Here is a 25,861-nt window from a genome sequence, read left to right on the forward strand (position 1 = left end):
GTTTTTAAACTGTTTTGACTATCATGGCGGTACTGTACTGTGTTATAACTTCACTACATTAATCAAATGGTATAATATAATAATACTGTACTGTACACTGACAAACATGTCATTTATTTACCTGATTGTGGTGAACATAGCTGAAGTGATCAGGCAGTCCGGACTGCTTCCGGCTTTATCGAACTTTTTCCGATACTGTACATTGGAATTTAGTCTGGTACCTGCTCCAGTCCGATAAAAGGGAATTCTGGTCTATTGAAGTCTGTTATATCGATGTTTTACTGTATACTGTGGGAAAACTGGCTATTGCACCTAACAGGTAGTAATGGAACAGGATATATTCTGTAATTCTGACCCTCTCACACACGAGGGCTCGGTAAAAAAAATCCAACCGCTTGCACTTTTTTTGACGTGGATTGCGTCCAAGTGAAATCCAACAACGTGCACTTTTTCAAATGGAGGTTTTGTCCAACCATACAGGGTGCGGTATTTTTTCACCACGATTTTCGGTTGCATAATTACATTTTCTTCCCTGCCCTTATTTATAACTGTACTGTTATGAGAGAGAGAGAGAGAGAGAGAGAGAGAAAATAAATTACCCTATTTTATCATTCACTCATTTATGTAATGTTGAGCTCTCAGAGATATATACACATTTCATCAATGCTTGCTGAGAGAAAGTTGTAAAGCATTCAACAAGCCCTGACTAATTGTTTATCTCTAAAAAATAGACGTTGAATAAATGTGTGACTGAAATAATATGGTAATTAATTTTTTTTCTTCTTTCATTAGGAGGATCATTTATTCATTTATAACATATAGTAATTTACAACAATACAGTTACATATAACAGCAGGGGAATGAAATGATTGGAAACATTTTACAATGTTGAGCCAACTGCTACTCCAGCAGCCGGGTGTGGTTGAAGACCGTAAGATATTTCTGTTCAGTATGCCATAAATATCTTTCTAATAGAGCTAGAAGTGTCATTTTTTACGAAAATCATCACAAATAAATGCTCTACAACTTTCTCTCAACAAGCATTAACGAATGTTTATCTGTGAAAGTCAATATTGAATAAATTACTGAACGATAAAATATAGTTCCCCCCCCCCATTCATTAGGAAGATCATTTATAACATGTAGCAATTTCATAACAATACAATAATAAATAAGGGCAGTGGAGAAAGCTGAATGGAAACATTTTCCAATTTCAAGCACATAGCCAAGTGAGGGTGTGTGGTGTTTAAGGTCTGGGCCAGCCCGTGGAGGTCATGCAGTGCTTGGAAGTGGTTGGACGCAGGTTGCGTCAAAAGAGTTCGAGTTAATATGAACTTTATAACAAGATTATCTAATACAGGTCTTACAATAAGAGCTTATATTCTTCATATCAAATATGAGCAATGAAGCTGTAACTGGAACTCTCCTAAGCTTAAGCTCTGTAAAAGACCTGCTGTACTTAAGAGTTGTATTGATTCAGTATACTGTATATAGCAACCATACACTTTCAGTGAAAACTAGAATGAGTATTCATATGAAAAAATAACAAATTTCATAATACTGCTATATGAATCCAAATTCAATCTCTATTTATTGCCTGAAAGTGAATGAATTGTAATGTATGGAATTATTAGCAAATGTAGACATACCTGAAGAGTATACTCAAATGAAATAATGACATCCTAATGAGGCAACTTATATCCTATTAATCACCTAATTCTTGCATTTCCACACTATTTTATTCATAGTAAAAAAGGAACCTTCTAGTAGTGAAGGTGAAATGAGGGTTTAATCAAACTTTTCCCATTTCAAAAGACTCGCTTAAATTGAATAAAAATTAGTGGCAGCAAAAATAAAAATGAAACTGTCACCAAATTTGTAGGGTTAGACTAATACAGTGGATGAAATGAAAGTGGCAATACAGTTCTGTTGCTCAGGTGAGAATGAGATCAACGAATCAGGTGTCACGGCAAAAAAAGTGACATGAAATTACATCTAGTTCCCACCTCATTCTTATGAAAACACCTGTACCAACACTGTCTTTAAACTCTCTCTTGCTGTGAAAGTATAACTGAGTATAGATACAGATTATGGAAATAAATCCACATTCCCTGTCATCAGAGAAAACTATGTGTATGTTTTTTAATTGGTGCAGCTGAGGGATGCCTTTGTGCTATACCACTGATATAATGAAGGGGATATGCTACCTGGTTATACAGATGTGATAAAGAACAAAGTGCAATCCTTTACAGCTCAATCAAGACTGGATCATTACGAAGGGTTGCAGCCAGGAAACCTTGCCGAGATGGCTTATGGGTGTAGGGAAGAGGTGAGGAACATACGAGATAGCTGGTGTTGTATGTACATGTGACTGTGTGAAGCCTTTTCCTCCCCAGAATGCAACTCCCCCCACCCCCCCTTTTAATGCAAGGAAGAAGGAACCAAAGGCCAGGGGCCTGGAAATTGCTCCCTTTAAAAAAATAAAAAATAAAAAATAAAAAAAATAAAAAAAAAGCAGAGAGCCAAATTCAAGATCCAATCATTTCAAGATGCCTGGACACACTGCGTTCGAAGACTGGAGACCGTAGGCATTAGGAGAGACAGACAGGGAGGGCAGTTCCAGAGTTGACCTGTTGCATACATGAAGGAATGGGAGTAGCGGTTAACTCTTGCACTAGAGTTGAAAAGAAAAGGGATGAGAGTTTGTTGCCAGACGGGTGCTATGTGCCCGCCGTAGCGGTGGAGGGATGCAAGCAGACAGTTCAGAGGAGCAGTGACCATTGAAGTAGTGACAGAAAAGAGATAAAGATGCAACAGTGCGGCAAAGAGACAGAGGTTGAAGGGAGCCGGTAAGAGAAGAAGAGTTAATGAGATGAAAAGTGTCTGACTCCACTCTATTGAGAAGAGCTGTGTGCAGGGAGCTTCCCCACACATGAGACTTGTACTCTACACAGACAAATAAAACCCATGTATAAAGTCAACAACTGTGCAGGGCTAAAGAAGGTATGAAGTCAGCTTAGTACACCTAATCTCTTGGAAGAAGATTTTACAAGGGAGGTGATGTGTTCTTTCCAAGATAAATCCCGAAAGAACGAAACCCCAAGTATGTTTAAAGATGATACAGGATTGAGCTGGATGTTGTTAAACATCAGAGAGTGCTCCTGTGGAAGATTCTGTTGGGTTGATAGATGAAAGAACTGAGTTTCTGATGCATCTACTTGGTTTACATCCCTTTTTCAGTTGGGTAAAACCAAATCAGCAAAGGAGACCCTGTTCAAAGATCCCGCGATCGGCCTGGGAATTGAACACAGAATCTTGCCTGCGAAGCGATTATGCTTCTGGTAACATCATCACTCCTCAGGTTACACAAATGTCTCTTAATTCCTCTATCCTCTGCATGGATGGTGGAGTGCAAGAGAGGGCCTGCAGTGCACCATGTTCACATTCAGATGACTCGGGTTGCAACAATAACGATACAAAGGACATGCAATATGAAGCAGGAGAAAGGAAAGTAAAAGATGAAGGAAAAGTGAGAAGCTGAAATGAGTGTGAAAGGAGTACAGATGTAGTTTGAAAATACATGTGTGAAAGGAGTACAGATGTAGTTTGAAAATATATGCAGTCTTTAAATTCCTCCACTACGAAAGGTTTCCCAAAGGATAAAAGGAAATGATAACTATGAAAATACACATACAAGCTGAAATGAGTGTGAAAGGAGTACAGATGTAGTTTGAAAATACATGTAGTTTTTAAATTCCTCCACTACAAAAGGTTTCCCAGAGGATAAAAGGAAATCAGAACTATGAAAACACACATACATTCTTTGCCTTCTGCGGAGACTGTGTTTGTGTGTCTCCATTCTCTGTGGGCTGCTGGGTGGAGGATGGGGCAGAGGCTGCACTCGCACTGCCAGGCATGTTGTCCAGCAATTCCTTTTTCAACTCAGCCACCACAAAGTGTGCCCAAAGAGCCATCTCAACTTTATGGCAGTTCCATTTCTCCTCTGTCCCTGCAAATTCATAGTTTACGACATGAACACAAAAAATCAAGAGTGTGACAGCACTGTGAAAATGAAACTTACCTAATACATGCAAGGTGTTTGGGGAGGGGGGGGGATAGAGATGTGGAATATGAAGTCTGATCAACGAAAAGCCATGAATTTACTTTATTCACATAATATGGATAGCGAGGGATGGAAATTAACACTGTCCTGCTCACATTATTGGAATTCTAGGAACTGGCAAATAGGTAGAGGCATGTTCTACAAATTTGTGCAAGCAACAAGTTCACATTACAGTGTACAGACATTTGTTGCATGTGAATAATTAATGCTTCATTCTTAGGCCTAGTCTTTCACAGTAACTTAGAAATAGTGATGTTATGAAACCCTTGACACTAAACAGGGAATCGAGTCTAGAGACTGCCAGATGACTGCATGGTATTTTGGTGCTCACATTAATGTATAGGTAAAAAACTCTGGTGTGTCATGACACTGAAAAGAAGCTATGATATGACATTACTGATGAACGTGTGTGGAGTTCATACCATGGATAGGATTAAAATGTAATATAATATACTTCAAGAATGATGTACAGTAACAGTCTGTCAATAATACAACTGCTCTGCACTTGGATGGTATGGTCATGAGGAGAATGGAAGTACACGTTGTGGTGAAAAGGGTGTGTGTGAGAGTTTGGATGTGGAAGAAGGCAGTGTATGTCAGGATGGTGGATGAATAAGATAAATCAATGTGTACGATAGCAAGGTATAGAAATTATTAAGGGTCGGGAACTGATGGGTTCAATTTAACTGAATGAATTAACCTGGAATGGGCAACCTATGGTAATAATTTCCCACTAACTGCTTCACTGGTTGTCATGTGGTAATTACATGGGCTGCGAATCACTGCTTCCCTCTACATTCACCTGCCCTTAGACCCTCTTTGCAGGTGGGGATGTCCCCTGCTCCTAGGTGCTTTTGGGAATTATATGCCCCATGTCAAGAGGGCTGATAAGAGGTCAGTGAGGCATGGAGAGGTGGCACAATGGACGCAACTTCATCTGAGCATTTGCCATAAAAATATCTGTAAAATAATGCACGGGAGGCAACATTCCTTCTTACTTGTACAGGAGGTAGTTTATTTATAACAGCAGGGTTATTTTTAATAATTCCAACAGCTTTGTTCTGAATTTTGTCTAGTTTTTTTAGTGCAACCTCTCCACATCCATTCCACAAGGGTGAGCAATATTCAAGCTGAGAGTGCATATGACTCTCATAGCTAACTGCTCGTCAGTCAGTAAAGAAGTTACGAACTCTGTACAGTACAATAATCCAAGTTTCTTTAAGAAAGTTTTAGCAAGTGATCTGACGTGAAAGGTCCAGCTGTGGGCATTGTTAACTCGTGGGTTGCAAGTCACAGCTCAGGCTGGGTAGCACCGTGTTGCGAGCCACAGCTCAGGCTGTGCTGGCCACGCATCACCATAAACAACTCGACCCCTACGCAAACATACGTATGGCACTACGCAAAGACGGAGAGAGTGACATTTTTTTCTTTTCACCAGGTGATACCCTGGGGGGGGGATCACTACGCTCATATGTAAACTTACCCATGGCCCTACGCAAAGACAGAGAGATTATTATTATTATTATTATTTTTTGCACTAAATGATGCCCTAGATGTTTATCTTCAAGTTTATAATAAACAAAAGCTAAAAAAAATAAAAAAATAAATTAAAATATCCTTTGATTTTTGTGCACCACGGAGTGAGATAAAAAAAAAAGGTAATTGTGCAGTTCTTGGGTTAAGTGAAACACCAAGACTTTCAATACTTTTGGAGATGGGAATATTAGTGGCACTGAAGGTAATGTACAAATCTGGCAATAACTGTCTATTAGTAAATTGTACATATTTGGGTCTACCTGCATTAAATGAGACAAGGTTATTCTGTCCCAATTCAGTGATTGTAGATAAGTCTTGATTTATGGCGATGGCTGTACTGAGTTGAGAGTTTCAGATATTACACTTCGTAAATGGGTGTCCAAGTGTGAATGAAGTGAAGTGTTGAGTCATCTGCATATGAATGGATGGGACTGCAGATGTCAGATAAGTGATCATTAATACTGTATAAACCAGGAACACGGTTGGCACCAAAACTGATCCCTGTGGCACACCAGCATTAATTGAGTGGAAACTGGAATAAAATTTTCACATCATTACCAATGGCTTAAGCCAAGGTTAGGATTGGTTTTGCTTGACAGGTGACTTAGGTTAGGTTAAGCTGTATATGTTTGGCTGTTATCATTTTTACTACCATATAGGTTCATACACACATAATTATCTGAAATCTGATCAAAAATTTGTGTTTAATTTGACTATTAATAAAACTTCAGGACTCACAGCAAAAATCTGCTAAAGTTAGCGGAAGTGTTTCACCACTAGCTTGACAACTTGCCTTGACAGACTTCTGCTTTGTGTAAATATTTACAATGCAAATACTTTTAATTGTGCTTTAAACACCTGTGCAAAAGGGAGGTCTGTCAATGCGTGTTGACAATCTGATGAGTAAATATCCAATACCTTTAGCAGGTTTTAGCTCTGAAGCCTGGTTCTTTATTAACAACCATATTAAGCACAAGTTTTTGACCAGATTTCAGATAATTAGGTGTACATGTACCTATATGGTGATAAAAATGATGATGTTTTCCATTTTAAAGTGCCGATTCAGTAAATGACTGTTGATTCGGTTTTCCCTCACACCGCTCTGCAACAGTAGGAGTTACCAGTTGTGATGGGGTACTCCTGATGCAATGACCGCCACCACAGCTTCCTGGTTTTCGTCTCTTGGAACAGCACTGAATCTTCTTTCCGGTGTGATTCTACTTGTGTTCTTGTACAGTGGAAAAAAGACCAATGGTGGATATTTGAAGACTTGGCCATGATGAAGCAGAGCTTGGCTGATCAGAAGAACCACAATCACTCAACTCAGCTGGGGATTACAGCCTTGTTTCGTCTCTCGGCTTGGCAGGTTCATGACGTCATGGTCACTCGAGGCTCGTGCTGCCATCAACCCCTTTTTGTGCAATTTTGAAGGCTTGCATCTCCAAATATTTATTTTGGTTTGTTTATCATAATATAATTTGGCGCATTTATCACCTAAATAAATTGTTTACAGAAAAAAAAAAAAAAAAAAAAATCAACCGTCAACCAGTCCATTAAGATCTGATGTAACAACAGGTGCCACCCTTGATACGGAAGTTTGTGAGGAAATGGTAACCAGGAAAACAAATGGGCATATTTCAGTAGAGGGAGAGATTTGGGATTCTGTGAGGAACAGAGCCAGAGGGAATACTGACTGAAGAAAAAAGCGAACTGAATTCAAACTGGTACTATGACAATGGATACAGGTGAAGCATAGGGCCAAACCCGCGCTTTTCCACTGACGAGCATGACCTGTGTTTGCAATAGTTACTGTCAGCACAGTTACTCGGTAGTGACCGGAAATACCCTATGCCTCCAGCCCTTCCCTACTGGCGGTGGCAATCTGAGCTACCACCGCGTTTTCTGATGTTAATGTAGCAGCCATTGCTAAGGGTGAATGGAAACAGAAGGTGTGATATCTAATGTGCATGTAGTGTGGTGCAGACAGTAGATGGCAGAGGTATTAGAGAGTATGCTGGCCTACTCTCTGTGTAAGTGAAGATGGTAGAGGTACTAGAGAGCATGCTGGCCTACTCTCTGTGTAAGTGAAAGCACTGAAACTGTTTAGCAAAGGGAGATGGTCAGGACCAGGTCCTGACAGCTGGCGAAACGGGAGCTACTCCTCACCCAGCCCTAGGGTGGGAAAAGAGGTCTGGATAATGATGATGATTCTATGATCCAGTCCTGTATTGCTAATCTCAATCATAGGGGCATGGGGCAGACATGGGGCAATTACAGGGGTATTGTAATTGGTTACGATTACTTTGCAAACTTCAGATTACGATTACAGTAAAAGTAAGAGTAATTGATTACGATTACATACGAAGTAATCATGATTACATGTACTGTTATGCACTATATAATTATGAGCACGTTTCTTTTATACTGGCCACTGATTAAGTAATAGGCTGAAGTTAGTTTTTAAAAGCAAAAACATCATCCAGTAATATAAACCTGATATTTTCTAGGGATAAATATCTTACATGCAAATCATTTCAATATGATTTGCCTGCATAAGGAAGAACATAGAGTTAAGCTCTACAGAACCTATGGCAACTGTTACTCTGGATAAAAATATACTGTCAAGTGCTATGTCCAGTAAGTTGTTATTTTTTTTGCCAAATTGCAATACAAATGTGCTTTAACCCCTTAAACGCGGATCGTCACGTTTGCGACGCTCGCCAAAAAGGACATAACGGCGGAGCGTCGCGTTTGCGATTTGAGTTAATTTTGAATAAACGCGGGCAAGGATGTTCCAGCTGGTATTGTCTATCAGTACCACCATCCTTTAGCTACAATTAGCATACTGTACTTTACCTTTGTACTACTGACCTCCGTTGTTGCCAAGTACAGTATCGCGTTTTCCCCCCCTCCCCCCCCACCACAGCCCGGCCAGCCTGGCTGTGATACATGGCAGCGCTCTGACTGCTCAGAACTGTAAATCTGCGCTCTCCTCTCACAAGCAGTTTATGCTAATAGGAAACGCTTGTTTCCCCAGTTGTAACACTAGCTTTTTTTTGCACGGTTTGCCCGTTTAGCATCAGTTTACCGCAGGCTTTCAAAGTGACATTATGGCAAGTTCTAGCTCTTCTGAGTCAGTGCGAGCGGCCGACAGGAACGAGAATAAAGTGACGGGCATAAGGCAGAATAAAAAGCGCGCCGCAGTGATCTTTTGGGAAGTAATATGATTGAAAATAATGTAGTATACATGTTTTTAGCTGTGAAAATGGAAATGTTTGTTGAGTGACGGGAAGACCGCCACCGCGCTGCATGTCGGCCGTACACTCCGTTGATTTTAGCCTTATTTTCAGTGCTTATTGTACAAATACGGATTCCAATCTACCTGTACGTTGTAGTATAAAATTTACTGTGACAGAATGAGGCTGTGGTAGAGGGGAAACCGGGCTGCTGGAGGTGTGAAAGTGAAGATTTGGTTACCCAACTTTGCAAGTTTCCACAAGTCCTTGGGTAGTCCACGAAGGCTCAACACCTGTCTCTGGAGAAAGCTGAATGTAAGTACTATCTGCCATACCAAGTATAATGTTCTAGGGTTAATCTCTGATTTTTGGCTAATATTTTCCTACAGGTACTCAGACTGCGATACAACCCCGCCACCCGGGGGAGGTCGACTGTTCATGGCCGCGCATTAGGGGTTACTAATTCAAGCACCGAGACTTTTCTTCACTTTGTCCTTGACCCTTTCATTCTATTAACTTTTCTACCAACTGAGATCTTCCCAGGTGATATTATTCTAGCTTGGGTGGGATATTATATGGAAGCTTCTAAATGATAACCTACAATTCACTTTTGTTCTCATATTACTTATAGACTTTTATGGTGGGTATATCTGACTGTTTGACACTGAACTAAAGTATTTTATTCTTGACGAGTATTTGTGGAAGAATAACTTAACTGGGGCCCTGTAATCATAAAAGTAACCATGATTAGGATTACAATATGAGAGTAATCGAATACGATTGCGATTACTTTAAAAAAAAAATGCCTAAGTAATCGATTACAATTATGATCACACAAACGTCTGTAATCGATTACGATTACCCCATGTCTGGCATGGGGTTACTTAGATTTTGATGGAAGTGTTTGAGCACCATTTAAAACTACAAAGTACTGTGTCTTACCTTCTTTGTTTAATCTATTAGCTGCTGCTTTAAGTTGTTCCACAAAGTTTAGAAGTTCTTTTGTGGTGTAGTCAATTCCTTCAATTTCTGGGATGGCCAGGAGACACTCATCAGCCATGAATCCACATAGTTCTGGGTTACCAGCTGTCAGTATTGCTGGGGGGGCGGAAAAAAAAAAAAAAAAAAATCTTACACAAACATTTAACTTTTTTATTTTACAAAAACTTACCTTAGACAAATAAGATTTAAATTTGGTGCTCGACACACAACGACATTCTCTCAAACATCACCTCAGTTATTTGGGTGGCACTCTGGACAAGAAGAAGATATTATACAACTGGCCAAATACATTTTCTTTATATTAAAATAACACTAATCTAATACACAAGGAAGACAGTGTCTCTAATGTCACCTCCATCGTTTTGGGGACTCTGTAATATTAGAAGATACCAAGGAATAAAGAAACCTGACACTGAGAACACTAAAACAACTAAAACAGGGGCCCACAACTGCATCCACTACACCAGCTCTTGTTTTCAATACCTCAAACTATGGAGTTTCTTCAAACTACCACACAAACATCATTTCCTTGTATGTTCTCATACAGTACTTAGGAGTATAAAAATATATATATATATATATATATATATATATATATATATATATATATATATGTAAACAGATTTTTAAAATTAGAGTAAGCTCACCCCGAACACATTCTTCCCGAATGCGCTCACAATTATGCGTGGTTAGTGCTGGGACATGTATAAGACAATGTAAGATTAAAGAACCATTACGAAAACTATAAATTTACGCGAGAGGCCTTTGAAAGGCCAAATCCTCGAACATCAGCGCTGCGCGCACGGTTTGTTTTGATCACATGATTTGCTGTACTGCTTTTCCACAGTACTGTATTTGTAAGTTAAATATTTACATTACTGTTCCGGTAAGTTTATGTACAATTAAAGTACTATTAAATAACGTTAAAGCAAGAAATAAAGTCTTATAACCAGTTTACCTGATAGGCGTTGGAATATTGCCCTTTTTATTTGTTCGTTAAAGATTCGCTGCACTGATTTTCCACAGTACTGAATTTGTAAGTTAAATATTTACAATTTGGTATATAAGTTAAAGCACTTAAATAAAGTTAAAGCATTATAAAGCCTTGTAACCAGTTAACCTGATTTATATGATTACCCATGATCGGTGGGTTCCGAGACAATTCTCTGTCATCAATTTGCCGTCAGACAATTCCCTGTCAAAACATGGACGATTCCCCGTCAGGACAATTCGCACCCTTAATGATTCCCCATCATTCTATTAAATATACTTATTTCGCCTTTGAATTATATTCTAGCGTTACCCACAGTTGTCTTCATTAATGACGGTGAATTGTCTTGTTATTGCTGTGATGGCAAATTGATGATGACGAATTGTCCCGAAACCAATCGGCATCGGAATGTTGCCTTGTGTTTACGTATTTGTATGTTGAAGTTTTGCTGTGCAGTACTGTATTTGTAAGTTAATACTATAAATAAACCTTCTAACCACTTAAAGTGCTTCATATTGATTACCAATAGTAGAAAACAGCAAAACACCATATTCAGGGGGTCTTGGGAACAAAATAAGTAGTTAAAACTTTTGCGGTTTCGCACCAAACGCACTGCAGTTGGAATGAAACCCTCACATTTGGCAATTCATTTATAATGCTCTTATCTGCATATGTAATGAGCAAAATCATTTATTTATCTTAAGTTATTTACGGATAAAAACACACAAGAGCCAATAATTTGAAGATGAATGGACACAGTGGTTGGCTGGAATTCATGGACAGAGGGACACACTAAGAAAGACTGTTCCAAGAGCTGACTACTGCTCCATAACCAAAACTTCATCTTCACTATAAAGATTATTACTTTACCTATATTCTGGGTACCACTGCAAAAATCAACTTGATAGATGGTCATTTCATATTCTAAGGCTTAATGTTTCACAAAAATGCTCACTGCACACACCAGGAAAAAGAAAAGTGTAATAATAAGCTCTTAACAAATCGTAAGGGTATCAAAATCACTATTACCATAACATCAGCTGCATTTTCTAAAACCGTCACAGGCAATGCATTTAGAAAACAAATGCAACGCACACTTACTTGAAGCCATAGCAGGACCAACACCTTTCAAATTACATAAGGCTTGGATGGCAGATGGCAGGTCTTCCTTCTTCATCAAAGCACGGAAAGCTTTTTTAGTTTCAGTAATACAGAGGCGGGGAGTGTTCATTTGAATTAGGTCCTTTAATCTGGGAGAAAATTTGCCACGCTGCAAAGAACAAACATCAGCTAATGAACAAAACGGTTAACACTGGACACAAAAATAAAACATTTCAGCAATACATGAGGTATACATGGCGAGTGATGAGAAGGGTGGGTGGTGAACTGAATGAAAGGAAGGCAATGATTGATTATGTGTGTGTGGATGAAAGGATGCGAAGATGTGTAATGGATGCAAGAGCTTATAGAGGTTGGGGGAGTGGACTTTCTGACCACTACTTGGTGGTAGCCAGAATTAGAATTCAAGTAAGATGGAGGAACAGAAGAAGGGAAAGACAAGAGGAAGGAGTAGTTGCAAGGAGAGTGGAAAGGTTACAAGAGGATGAGAAAAAGGCAGAGTATAAGAGAGAAGTGGAGGAACGACTGGGCAAATATGAATTGGAGCAGATGGGAGACGTGGAAGTGTGTGTAGGATATTTACAGAAGAAATATGTGCAGCATGTGATGTGGTGTGTGGAAGGAAGAGATGACAGAGGGGGGTGCAAGGAACAGCGTGGTGGACTGAAGAGGTGAGACAGGCTGTGGCACAAAAGAAGAAAGCATACAATGAATGGATGAGAAATAGGGGCGTGGAAGAAGTTGAGAGGCGGAAGAGAGAGTTATATGTAGAAAGAAAGAGAGAGGTGAAAAGATTAGCAAGAGACTGTAAGAAGAAAGTTGATGAGGAATTTGGAAGGAATTTGAGTGTAAAGTGGAGGGAGGACTGTAAGAAAATGTTCTGGAAAGAGGTGAAAAGAGTAAGACAGGGTGGAAGTGAAGTTAGCAGGGGAGTGAAAGATAAAAATGGTAGATTACTAGTGGAGAAGGGAGAAAAAGTGAACAGATGGAGAGAACACTTTAAGGAATTGTTGAACATAGAGGATGGAAGTAATGTGAGTATAAGTGGCTGGGGAATGGCTGGGAGAAGGAGGGAGGTGAGAAGACAGGAAGAAATCAGTAGGATAGAAGTTGTGGAAGCAATGAAGAAAGTTAAATCGGGGAAACCCCCAGGAATTGATGGAGTGTGTGGTGAAATGCTGAAGCATGGGGGAAGAGATAGTAGTAGAATGGATGTGGAAGATGTGCAGATTGGCCTGGGAGGAAGGTAGAGTCCCGGAGGATTGGAAGTCACGTATAATTATTCCCTTGTACAAAGGAAAAGGGGAAAAAGAAGTGTGTGGTAATCATAGGGGCATTTGTCTTCTTAGTATAAAAGGAAAAGTGTATGGTAGGTTACTTATTGACAGAGTTAAGAGAAAAAACAGAGAAATTAGTTGGAGAAGAACAGGGAGGCTTTAGGAAGGGAAGAGGTTGTGTAGATCAGATATTCATTCTTAAATCTTTAGTGGAAAAGTCTCTAGAGAAGGGAAAGAAGTTGTATGCAGCTTTCATGGATCTGGAGAAAGCATATGACAGGGTGGATAGACAAGGATTGTGGAAAGTGTTAAGAATATATGGAGTAGATGGGAAGTTGTTGAATGCTGTGAAGACTATGTACGATGGTGCGAAGGCTGCAGTGTGTGTGGATGGTGAACTTAGTTAATTTTTCTCTTTGAAAGTTGGGTTGAAACAGGGATGTGTCATGTCTCCATGGTTGTTCAATCTTACATGGATGGGGTAATAAAAGAGGTACAAGGTAGGGTAGTGGATGTTGGAGTGGCCCTGGTGAGAGAGGATAGTGTTTGGAAACTCCCTGTACTGTTGTTTGCAGATGATACTGTGTTGTTGAGTGAAGACGATGGGGAGCTGCAAGGCTTGGTGGATGAGTTTGGGAGAGTGTGTAAGAAACGGAATCTAAAGGTGAATGTAGGGAAGAGTAAAGTGATGGTCTTTGAGAGAAGTAAAGTCAGTGAATGTACAGCGAGGTTGGATAGTGAGGAATTGGAAAATGTGAGTACGTTTAAGTACTTGGGTAGTGTGATGAGTAAGTATGGAGGTTTGGAGGGTGAAGTGCTTGAAAGGGTACAGCAGGGAAGAAAGCCTGCTGGTTCTTTGAAAGCAGTGATAAGAAACAGGGAAGTGAGCATGGAAGTGAAAAAGTTACTACATGACAGTATTGTGATACCAACTCTAACGTATGGAAGTGAAGCTTGGACGTTGTTGGAAGGACACAAGTCAAGAGTGAGAGCAGTGGAAATGAGTTATTAAGAGGAGCCTGTGGTGTCACATGGAGAGACAGGCTGACGAATGAGGATATAAAGGAGCGTTGTGATGTGGATGTGATAGGAAGCGTTATGAGGAACACACTGAGGTGGTTTGGCCATGTGGAGAGGATGGAGGGTGAAAGACTGACGAAGAGAGTGTATGTGAGCGAGGTGGAGAGGGGAAGAGGGAGGGGGAGGCCGAGGATGAGATGGAGGGATGGAGTGGAGAGGTATATGAGAGAGGGGGGTGTGAGTTGGGAGCAGGGCAGTGAAATGGCAGGGGACAGGGTGACTTGGAGGCGATTTGTTTGTGGCCACCCCAAACGGGATTGAGGCGTCTGGCAATAGATAGATAGATAGATAGATAGCAATACTGTATATATTTAGGAAACAAATTCCAGGAAAACACTTTAATCAGTACTAGCATATTAAATTTATGGGCCTGTAAACTGAAAAACAGCTTTTCTACTGGACAGAAAGGAAGGGGTGATGGATATGAGTGTTAGTTCAATGGAAACCCACTAATTACTCAAAAAGCACGCTCTACAATGTGAACACCTGCTGCTAAATGACACACAGTAGTCGACAATATAGTAATCAGCTCCATTATGCAGCTACGCAAACTGGTATCAAGTAAATAAAGTTAGGCAAATATAATAAATCGGCAGAATGATCCAAAAGCAACATACATGAGGTATGTAACACACTTCTGTTCTTATCCTCTGATAAATGCACTAAAAGGAAACAGCCCATATCTTGCACAACAATGTTATGTGCAATACAACCATTTCCACACAATTCCCGATGTCACTAACCAAGGAAAAACTGCCACATTTCACCAGACCGTTTAATTTTCAACATCAAAGTCGGTCAACTAAGCCCTGTTCATTTTATGTGCCCTCTGTGTCACTAAAAGGGAGAAATTATAACATTATTTTACTCACTGTTGCAAGGAAGAGAGGCTGTAATATAATGTAGTCAAATAGAATAAAAAAATGGTGTGCTGTCCACCATCTCGATTTTGGGACGGTTATTAGTCTTTCCTTCCTTAAATATCGATTAGCTTTATTTTACATCCACTTCATGTATTTGTCCATCAAAATAAAAATAAATAATGTTCTGAGAACCATGTAATGATTCTTCAATAAGAAATATTAGCATGACACGGCTGAAGATTGTACGTTACGATTATAAACAATAACAAACACGTGTGTCTACTGCCCCGCTGGACCTGCTGTACAAAGGTCATGGAAAACCGTTGCATAGAAAAGTGCACAGTGCCTAGACTGAAGTTTTTCCTAAAGTCTAGAGGAATACCTTGTTCAGGCTACACCACTGGAGTGTTGTTTTGACTTTTTGTACGGTATTTTGGAGCCCTCGGCATTGTCGGATTTCGGCCAGCAGTCTCATTTCTGCATGATTTCAGCTTTAAACATTGTACAATTTTCATATGAAAAACTCTGCAGATTTTCTTTAGCATTTTGGAAATGAAGCGATGTTGTTTTCGAAAACTAAATTATATTTTTGTTTCAAACAAAAGGTGTAGCTAGAGACTTGTAAATATGTGATGAATGCTGTCACATCTGGTGTGCTTTCACGGCTTCTATAGTAATGTTTTCCTGCATTATCGCATTAAAGCATATCTAGGATGTTAGTATAACTACTACATAATAATATCACGAAGAGCTTATGTACAGTATATCAATAACTATCACGAGAGATTTTTAAAGATATTTGACTTCTGTGGTCTCTGCATGAGTAGCCCAACGTCCATGCTGAACTAGCTGGCGATCAATGGCAACTCTTGAGTTAGTGATGGTGGGAAATACCACACTCATTTCCAATACCTCAGCTGTTATCAAGTGATAATTTCACTATTTCTGTAAAATAAGTGACAATGTAACAACCTCCTTACTATTACACAGTGCAAATATAAGGAACTGTGTATGCAACATAAACAAACTAACTCCTTGCAAGAAGGTGATAGAACAATTGGACTGACATGTCTCCAGCACCAATAAGTGAATGAATGAAACAATGAGCTTAATGACCTACTGCATCAAAGGGCAACTGATTTGTACTGCCAAATGACACCACAATTTGTCATTACAGATGTGGCTTGCCCCCACATAAAACATCACATTTGGGTATTGATGTGAGAGGCTTTTATGTGTACAATGAGGAAAATACATACAAACTTCTTGCCTTGAAGTGAACATAAGAACATAAGATAACTGCAGCAGGCCTGTTGGCCCATGCAGGCAGCTCCTAGAACACAAGAACATAAGAAGAGAGGATAACTGCAGTAGGCCAGTTGGCTCGTGCTAGGCAGCTCCTAGAAGAGTAAATGAACTACTAGAATGAGATAAGGATAGCAAAGAAGTGGTAGTCTGTGAGTCTATATCCTACACTTCAAGGGTCAAAACCTCAAGAAAGTGCTGGCATGGGAATACAAATGTCAGGATATGGAGTAACAGTACACTTCTTAATATCTCTGCTGCCAGGCAAGATTCAGCACAGTTCCTAATGATTATCTAACATGCACTACCAGCCTCATCACTACTGGTTTTATGAATGTAATCAAACTTATTATGCAATATACTGGTAGTTACATCCAATATTATAGCAATGTGTTAACAGGCACCCAATTAGTAGCAAGGTAAGCCAGATCACAGGAATATACATGAATTTAAGTTATGCTAAACATGATCCCGCATTGCACAACCCAACTGGTCAGTAATGACAAAATAGCATGCTATATTATGCAAACCCCAATTAATAAACAAAATAGCATGCTATATCATGTAATCCCCAATTAATAAACTCCATTTTGTGCACAGCAATCTATCTGACAAACCAGTGAGAAAGCACTGCATGTTATGAAGAAATCTCTAATTTTTCACACATCCTGGTAACTGAAGCATTGCTTCAAATATACCAAATACAGTTCAGTGTTACAAGATAGGCTACAGGTACTAAGGTACACTGTTATTAACTCGTTCCTGGTTGGCAATCAGTTTATAGCTACCAGTCTTGATGGGGTAGGTGGGCAGTATAGCATATATATCCTCCCTGCAACCTGAGCAATGGTTTCCTCCATTTTCTATGGGCTCCAGAGGACTGATGACCAAGCGAGATTTTCAAATACCAAAGGTATACCCACATACTAAACCCTGAGCGATGTGCTTCGGAGTGAGTATATGTATGTACTAATCCACCTACGGGTTAATACTGTACTGCAAACACTAAACATCAGTTCCTATTTTTGTATATTTTTGGCATACATTATATCTCTGGCACCATACTGTTAATGCCATCCAGACATGGAAATTGAAATGTTCAGTGGAGAAACTGCAGGTGAAAATAAAATGATAAGCATAGCCCCTTGTGCCAAAGTAAAAGTCTATACCCAACAGTCTTGCTACCATATGATTTCATTGAAGACCAGAGCACAGCCGGTAAGTTATGTGGTATATGGGTGGATACCACTGTCCCTGGGAGATACTGTCACATGAGTGAAGTGCAGATACAACCTTGGTAACTAGCCACACTCACACAGGAAACATTCACTCATGTGGAGTCAAAGACCAAACTGAACCTCTCACACAAATTTTACATTCTTTGCACCCAACAGTTTCTGGCAACTTCTGGGAAGTAATTAGGTGGTTTGGGTACTTGGTTTAGCTTCCTACCAACTGAAAATATCAGTTGTACCATGAACAGCCCCAAAACAGATTCATTAAGAAGAAATATGATGCAGAGTGAGAGAAGAGCTCTGGACAAATGTGGAAGTGTGCATGGAAAAGTTTGGAAGGAATGAGAGAGTGTTTTTGATCGGTGATATGAATGGTAAAGTAGGGAATGTGAAGGTGGATGGAATAGTTGGTGAGTGGGGTGTGCCTGCTGAGACAGATGAGAATGGCAGTGCACTAGTGGATATTTGTGCTGGAAGGGGGTTGGTGATAACCAATACCCTCTTCAGGCATAAAATGATCCACAGGTATACATGGCGAGTGATGAGAAGGGTGGGTGGTGAACTGAATGAAAGGAAGGCAAAGATTGAGTATGTGTGTGTGGATGAAAGGATGCAATGATGTGTAATGGATGCAAGAGCTTATAGAGGTTGGGGAAGTGGACTTTCTGACCACTACTTGGTGGCGGCCAGAATCAAGATCCAAATTAGATGGAGAAATAGAAGAAGGGAAGGACGGGAAGGAGTATTTGCAAGGAGAGTGGAAAGGTTACAAGAGGATGAGAAAATGGCAGAATATAAGAAAGAAGTGGAAGGACGACTGGGCAAATATGAATTGGAGCAGATGGGGGACATGGAAGGTGTGTGCAGGATATTCACAGAAGAATGTCGGGACCAACTGCCTAGCCCTGGGCTCCTACGCTCCTCATGGGGCAATGTAGGATTGGATGATGGATGAATGGATGAAATATGTGCAGCATGTGATGTGATGTGTGTGGGATGACGAGAAGACGGAGGGGGGTGCAAGGAACAGCGTGGTGGAATGAAGAGGCGAGACAGGCTGTGGCACAAAAGAAGAAAGCATACAATGAATGGATGAGAAACAGGGGCGTGGACGAAGTAGAGAGTTGTAGGTAGAAAGGAAGAGAGAGGTGAAAAGATTAGTAAGAGAGAGTAAGAAGAGAGTGGATGAGGAATTTGGATGAGTGTAAAGTGGAGGGACTGTAAGAAAATGTTCTGGAAAAAGAGGTGAAGAGAGTCAGACAGGGTGGAAGTGAAGTTAGCAGGGGAGTGAAAGATAAAAATGGTAGATTACTAGTGGAGAAGGGAGAAAAAGTGAGCAGATGGGGAGAACACTTTTAGGAACTGCTGAACATACAGGATGGAAGTAATGCGAGTATAAGTGGCTGGAGAATGGCTGGGAGAAGGAGGGAGGTGAGAAGACAGGAAGAAATCAGTAGGACAGAAGTTGTGAAAGCAAAAAAGACAGTTAAATTGGGGAAACCCCAGGAATTGATGGAGTGTGTGGTGAAATGCTGAAGCATGGGGGAGAGATAGTAGTAGAATGGATGTGGAAGATGTGCAGATTGGCCTGGGAGGAAGGTAGAGTCCCGGAGGATTGGAAGTCACGTATAATTATTTCCTTGTACAAAGGAAAAGGGGAAAAAGAAGTGTGTGGTAATCATAGGGGCATTTGTCTTCTTAGTATAAAAGGAAAAGTGTACGGTAGGATACTTATTGACTGAGTTAGAGAAAGAACAAAGGAATTAGTTGCAGAAGAACAGGGAGGCTTTAGGATGGGAAGAGGTTGTGTAGATCAGATATTCATTCTTAGCTCTTTAGTGGAAAAGTTTCTAGAGAAGCGAAAGAAGTTGTATGCAGCTTTCATGGATTCGGAGAAAGCATATGACAGGGTGGATAGACAAGGATTGTGGAAAGTATTAAGAATATATGGAGTAGATGGGAAGTTGCTGAATGCTGTGAAGAGTATGTATGATGGTGCTAAGGCTGCAGTGCGTGTGGATGGTGAACTTAGTGAATTTTTCTCTCTGAAGGTTGGGTTGAAACAGGGATGTGTCATGTCTCCATGGTTGTTCAATCTGACATGGATGGGGTAATAAAAGAGGTACAAGGTAGGCTAGTGGATGCTGGAGTCACCCTGGTGAGAGAGGGTAGAGTTTGGAAACTCCCTGTACTGTTGTTTGCAGATGATACTGTGTTGTTGAGTGAAGATGAAGGGGAGCTGCAAGGCTTGGTGGATGAGTCCGGGAGAATGTGTAAGAAACGGAATCTAAAGGTGAATGTAAGGAAGAGTAAAGTGATGGTCTTTGAGAGAGGTGAAGTCAGTGAACGTACAGCGAGGTTGGATGGTGAGGAATTGGAAAATGTGAGTATGTTTAAGTACTTGGGTAGTGTGATAAGTAAGGATGGAGGTTTGGAGGGTGAAGTGCTTGAAAGGGTACAGCAGGGAAGAAATGTTGCTGGTTCCTTGAAAGCAGTGATAAGAAACAGGGAAGTGAACATGGAAGCGAAAAAGTTACTACACGACAGTATTGTGATATCAACTCTAACATATGGAAGTGAAGCTTGGACGTTGTTGGAAGGACACAAGTCAAGAGTGAGAGCAGTGGAAATGAGTTATTCAAGAGCAGCCTGTGGAGTCACATGGAGAGACAGGCTGACGAATGAGGATATAAAGGAGCGTTGTGGTGTGGATGTGAATGTGATAAGAAGCGTTATGAGGAACACACTGAGGTGGTTTGGCCATGTGGAGAGGATGGAGGGTGAAAGACTGACGAGGCAAGTGTATGTGAGTGAGGTGGAGGGGGGGAGAGGGAGGGGGAGGCCGAGGATGAGATGGAGGGATGGGGTGGAGAGGTATATGAGAGAGGGGTGTGTGAGTTGGGAGCAGGGCAGTGAAATGGCGGGGGACAGGGCAACGTGGAGGCGATCGTTTGTGGCCACCCCGAATGGGAGTGAGACATCTGGCAATAGACAGATAAATTACATACTGGTCTGCTTGTTTGTACATCTTACATTTCTTTTTTCCCATCAGTTTCTAGCAATTACGTCACTGGACTAATGGGCTTAAGATTGGCAGTTGCAAAGAGGTCAGGCAGTTATGACACAGACACATTTAGTTAACCCTCACATGGCTGTGCCTTCTCTCGTACAACTTCCAGCTATAGTTGTAAGATTTTATTCTGCTGAGAGTATAAATCCCAGGACCAACCAGTGTCAATATTGCTACCATTAACCATTTCAAAGGTAAGACAACACTAGTGCTGTATTCTGTTCTACACAATACCAGACAATTTTACTCAGAATAGTTAGTTACAGTAATAGTCAGGGAAGAATGGTAAATAATTAGGAAGGCAGTGCATGGTGAACATAAGGCATGCAGGGTGGAAATAAGGCAACAGCTTAGTGGTATGAGTAGGTGTTGGTGCTGTTACTGCCGAGGTCTCAAGCTTATCTGGGCATGAACTCAGACGAATGCAAGAAAACAATCACATCAGCAGGGCACTCTCTCTCTCTCTTTTAAAGATATGGTGAGGGATGCTGAGAGATTGCTGGTGTTTTGAAGTAATCATCTCTGCTATTGGTGCGCACACAAATTATGTTTAAAACCAGAGGAAATGGTTCAAATGCAAAAATCCTAGCAGTCAAAGGTTTAATATGGAAGACTGAAACAGGGCTGTGTCAAGCCCATAACTGTTTGATGTTAAAATGGTAGGGGTACTGAGGTAAAAGTGAGAATGGGAGTCATTCTAGGACGTGGAACTCTGCAATCTCATTTTCCATCATGCTGTGCTGCTGGTGCATGAGGAAAGGAAATTGGAGTTAATAAAAGAATTTGGAACTGTGCAAAAGGAGAAATTTTATAGTGAATAAGAGCAGTATTTGAACTCTGAACAGGGAAAGAATATATACTATAATGTACATGTAAATGGTATGAATGAGGGATGCTCAATATTCGGTGTACTGTACTGGGAATAAAGACATTAAGCTACTGGGACAGATATTCTTAATACTTTCTTAGCATCAGATCTGGCACCTCTAACTGAGCTAATTAGTATGATCAATATCAATGTAAGATATTAAAGGTATTAGAAGCTGTAGGTCTTGGTCAGTTGCATCTACATAAAATTAACTCATTCATATAAATGCCTCCTTAAACTTTTCCCTCTAATGATGTATTATATTTTCCAGCAAATTTTTTTTACCTTGACCATTATATACAGCTCAGGAGATACTTTTGACCTGGGGGGGGGGGGGGAAGGGGGTCCATCATGAAGACTTCATAAGAGGCATACCATAACTAGTGAGTTTAACACACACAGTGATACTCTTGCTGTTATTATTATTGCCTTAAACTCCTCTGACTGAACCTGGTGAACTGTTGGCTAAAGCTTCCCTTTTGTGCAGCCTTCCATTTGCGAGCCAGGGAGGTGAGGGATGTTTGTATAACTGGACATCAATAATATTGGTGCCTCAGCTTAAATGTATCCCTCTCCAACACCACAGGGTTTGATACTTACTGAAAGCTTCCACTTCATACAAAGGCAAAGCTCCTCATGGGTAAGGTGGGCATCCTTCCCTCTCGCCTTTATCTTCTTTGGTAATTCTTGCTGGTACCTGTAAACAATGCAATTAATTTAGTGTTGTGTTGGGGGGGGGGGGAAGTTCCCATGTGTCTGGAGAGAGGGGAGGGGGGGCTCATTGGGTCTGAGATTAAATCATGATTTAGACAGCTTAAAAATGTGAATGACTGAGTGGTCCATTTCACTATGCATGTTACTGATTGTTCTCCCATTTTCATACTTTCTCTTTCCATGTTCACTGGATCCTACTGCATTACATCCTATGACAGGAGGAAATGGCCAGGATGATGATGATGATGACAATAATGTCTATAGCTCATAATTAGGTTTGCCTGTAAATGCCTTAAACCGTAAAAATCTTTTTCATTTTACTCACAATCCCACCTGACATTTTTAGTCACCTTAATCACTCGATGAAGTGCTGCACTCGGGTGACAGTTCCCCTCTTCCTTCCTTCCTCGTCTGTCTGCCTTTCCTTCATTCTATCCTCTTCCTTCTGCCTACAGGTGATTTTACACTCCCTCTCCTGTCTTTCTTTCCTTCATTCTTTTCTCTTCCTTCTTCTTATGGGTGACTCTACTGTACAGTGAGTGACAAGCCAAATGGTTTCCTGTACACCAGGAAACCATTTACTGGGCTGGATGGTAACCATATAACCAAATTATGGCATCTGGTGGTTTCGTGGGTAATTAAGGCGCTCCAATCGGATTGAGCCTGTGTAGGTTTACATTCAAGGGGTGGTTGGGGTTTATTGGTAACACGATGCCACTCAGGGATGAGTGAGACTGGTCACTCTCATCTTAAATGTCAGGACCAACTTGCCTAGCCCTAGGCTCCTACGCTCCTCATGGGGCAATGTAGGATTCGATGATGGATGGACGATAAACTTTTTGAACTGCAGAGTAAGGTACAACACTAATGAACCTTTTCAATGCAAGAGGCCTCTCCTAAATTGAATAATACTGCCTGGTAGTTATATATGTAAATCAAAACAAACAGTGGTAGGTGGTGCCAACCATCATCCACTCACTTGATACTGTGCTGCCTACTTCCTCCTTTACCTTTATCATTCTTTTTCTGTGTCTGCCCTCCTCTCTTATATATTTCTCCCATCCTTCTTGTCACTGTTTATTACTCTTCTTTCCTTTTCAGGTGGCTTTACACTGAGTGACAAGCCCCATGGTTTCCTGTAAGCCAGGTAGCCAATTACAATGCACGGTCGTAACCATTCAACCAACCCATACATGTTCCCTACGTGTTAACAAACGGGATGGCGGAGGTTAGTACCTCCCCCCCATAAAACAACTCAAAGACAAATGGCCACCCCTTGTAGGATTATAGCACCTGGTTATAGAAAAACATAAAATAAACCACCTGAACCTGGATCCAAGGGCATGTGCTCAAAACTACAACTGAAACTCTTCAACCTGGTGATATATTACCAATTTATTCTTGCTACCTCTGGATGGTTTTATTCAGCTTTGGGGTCTCATACAGAAGGGGTATACCAAGTTTTATCCATCCTCTCCAGTTCAGAGCTGAATAAAGTCTGGAGATGGCAAGTGCAATATAATATATATTGGTACATTACAGGAGCACTGTACTAGTAGCATACACTGAATAAGACAATGGAACTGAACCTGGGAAAGAAAGTACGCAACAAACACTATCCATCCATCCATCATTCAATTTTGTGTTGCCCCATGAGGAGCATTGGAGCCTGGGGCTGGGCAAGTTGGTCCTGACATTTAAGATGAGTGAACAGTAAAAAGCAGATAACTTAATAAGGCCTTCCTTAACCCCCCCCCCCTTTTTCTTTCTTTTTTTTTTTTTTTAAATTTTTGTCCAAGCTAAACTACAGAAAAACTACCAACTACAGTTAAGTCCACTGCTGCCTTTAAAACACATCTGCCAGTTTCCCCCAGTTTACAGTACCAGTTACTGGGAAAAGTTACATTTTGGTATGCTGATAATAAAGCAAACTATAAAAAATGAAGACAACAGTGCAAGTTAAATTGTATTTTGTAAGAAAAAATAATGTACACCATACCAAAAAGTAAATGAATGGTGATATTAGTCAATTCCAAAGAGGACTAATTTATCCAGTAGAATGGCTGAGATCCTCTGTAAACACCCCGAGTTTACCAAAAATAAAAAATAAAACAGTAGACAAACTCAAAAACTGTTCTTACTAAGATAATTTAAAAACAAAAACTGATGATTCTGTATAAAATAAGCAATCACCACATTCTTTGGCTGTCAATACTGCCAGTACTGTACTTTAACAGGTTTGGCATTCCAAATTAATAATGTGATTCCAACCAGTTTAATCATATACCAGTATGTATTGTTCAGTAAAACCTCCTAAAGGTCTCTGGGTGTTTCAAAACCATCATGGAACTGTTGAACACAATTATACACGATTTTATACAGCTTTTAGATTTCCTTTGTCATTATTTTTTTCTTTTTAATTTAGTTATATGTTAAAATCTCATTTCCTGTATTTTTTTTTGACAAACATAAAAACTAAAGCTATACTGAACTAAACCATGACCCAAGTAACTAACTAAGCAAGCTGGAAGATCGACATCCCAAGCAAATGAAGTATGTATATAATGCATGCTGGCAAATACTATGAAAATATAACAGCACAAAACCAACACAGTATGGTGGACTGTATTAATATAACTGAATGGTGATTATGCAAAATTTGTGAGTCATTATATTCTCAAAATATACCGATATTTAAACTGGAAGCACTAACTCACTCATGGTCAATAAGCTTTATCTGCAAACCCTCAGAATGAAAGGGTTAACATTATATCCATTCCCTTCCACATATTACTGTACACCTAAATCACATTACTTCAGTGGATCAACACACTCATGACTCTAGCTGTTTTCCATGTTACATACCATGCAAAGTGTATGAAAATACAATTCTCGTCCATCTTTGAATGTAAAGCAGCACTCTACTCTAATTCTGCTCTGCATCCACAGCAATGGAGATTCATTTTTGGTTTTATATTTGTTCCCCAGAAAGCAGCATTGGAGATTCATTATTTTCAGGTTTATGTCAATTTTTCACATGACGTGTCAGACAGGTTCACCTGATAGCACTTCTTCACCTCGCTGCTTTGCATCAGCCCTCTAGCAATACAGCATCTCTAGATCTTAGGTCAACACACACCATCTCGTTCCATGTCCTTCTCAGTCCACCTGTCAACAGCCTAGTACCTCAATGCTTCTACACCTTATCAAGCAGCCAACATCGTCCATCCTCCTGACACATCCACACTATCACTGTTTGTACACTGTTTACACTGTGATATCAAAGAGTATTCCCTTTTATTCCAATGCCACAATTTTTCTTTCCAATGATTTAACAAACTGTCTACCTGTTGCTAAGATGTATTTCAGGGAGTCTTTATGGTTTATTGCTCACATAATACATTACCACTCTTTTCTGGGGCTATCCTCTCTCAGCTATCTT

The 25,861-nt window shown here is 40.2% G+C and overlaps 1 protein-coding gene across 2 annotated transcripts in view; it reads right to left on the bottom strand.

Moving 5' to 3' along the window:
- LOC145414379 (uncharacterized) overlaps positions 1-25,861 on the bottom strand; it is a 32,792-nt gene that overhangs the window by 3,204 nt on the left and 3,727 nt on the right. For both annotated transcript variants that reach the window (XM_080283915.1, XM_080283914.1), the window contains exons 2-5: positions 22,306-22,402; positions 11,990-12,158; positions 9,838-9,993; positions 3,819-4,009 (exon numbers count right to left, since the gene is read on the bottom strand). In XM_080283915.1, coding sequence (XP_080140041.1) covers positions 3,819-4,009; positions 9,838-9,993; positions 11,990-12,158; positions 22,306-22,402 — 613 coding nt within the window. The remainder of the gene's footprint in view (positions 1-3,818; positions 4,010-9,837; positions 9,994-11,989; positions 12,159-22,305; positions 22,403-25,861) is intronic.

This window comes from Coenobita brevimanus, chromosome 99 (genome assembly GCF_032717465.1).
Source record: "Coenobita brevimanus isolate Jiangsu-jjx chromosome 99, ASM3271746v2, whole genome shotgun sequence".
Lineage (NCBI taxonomy): Eukaryota > Metazoa > Arthropoda > Malacostraca > Decapoda > Coenobitidae > Coenobita > Coenobita brevimanus.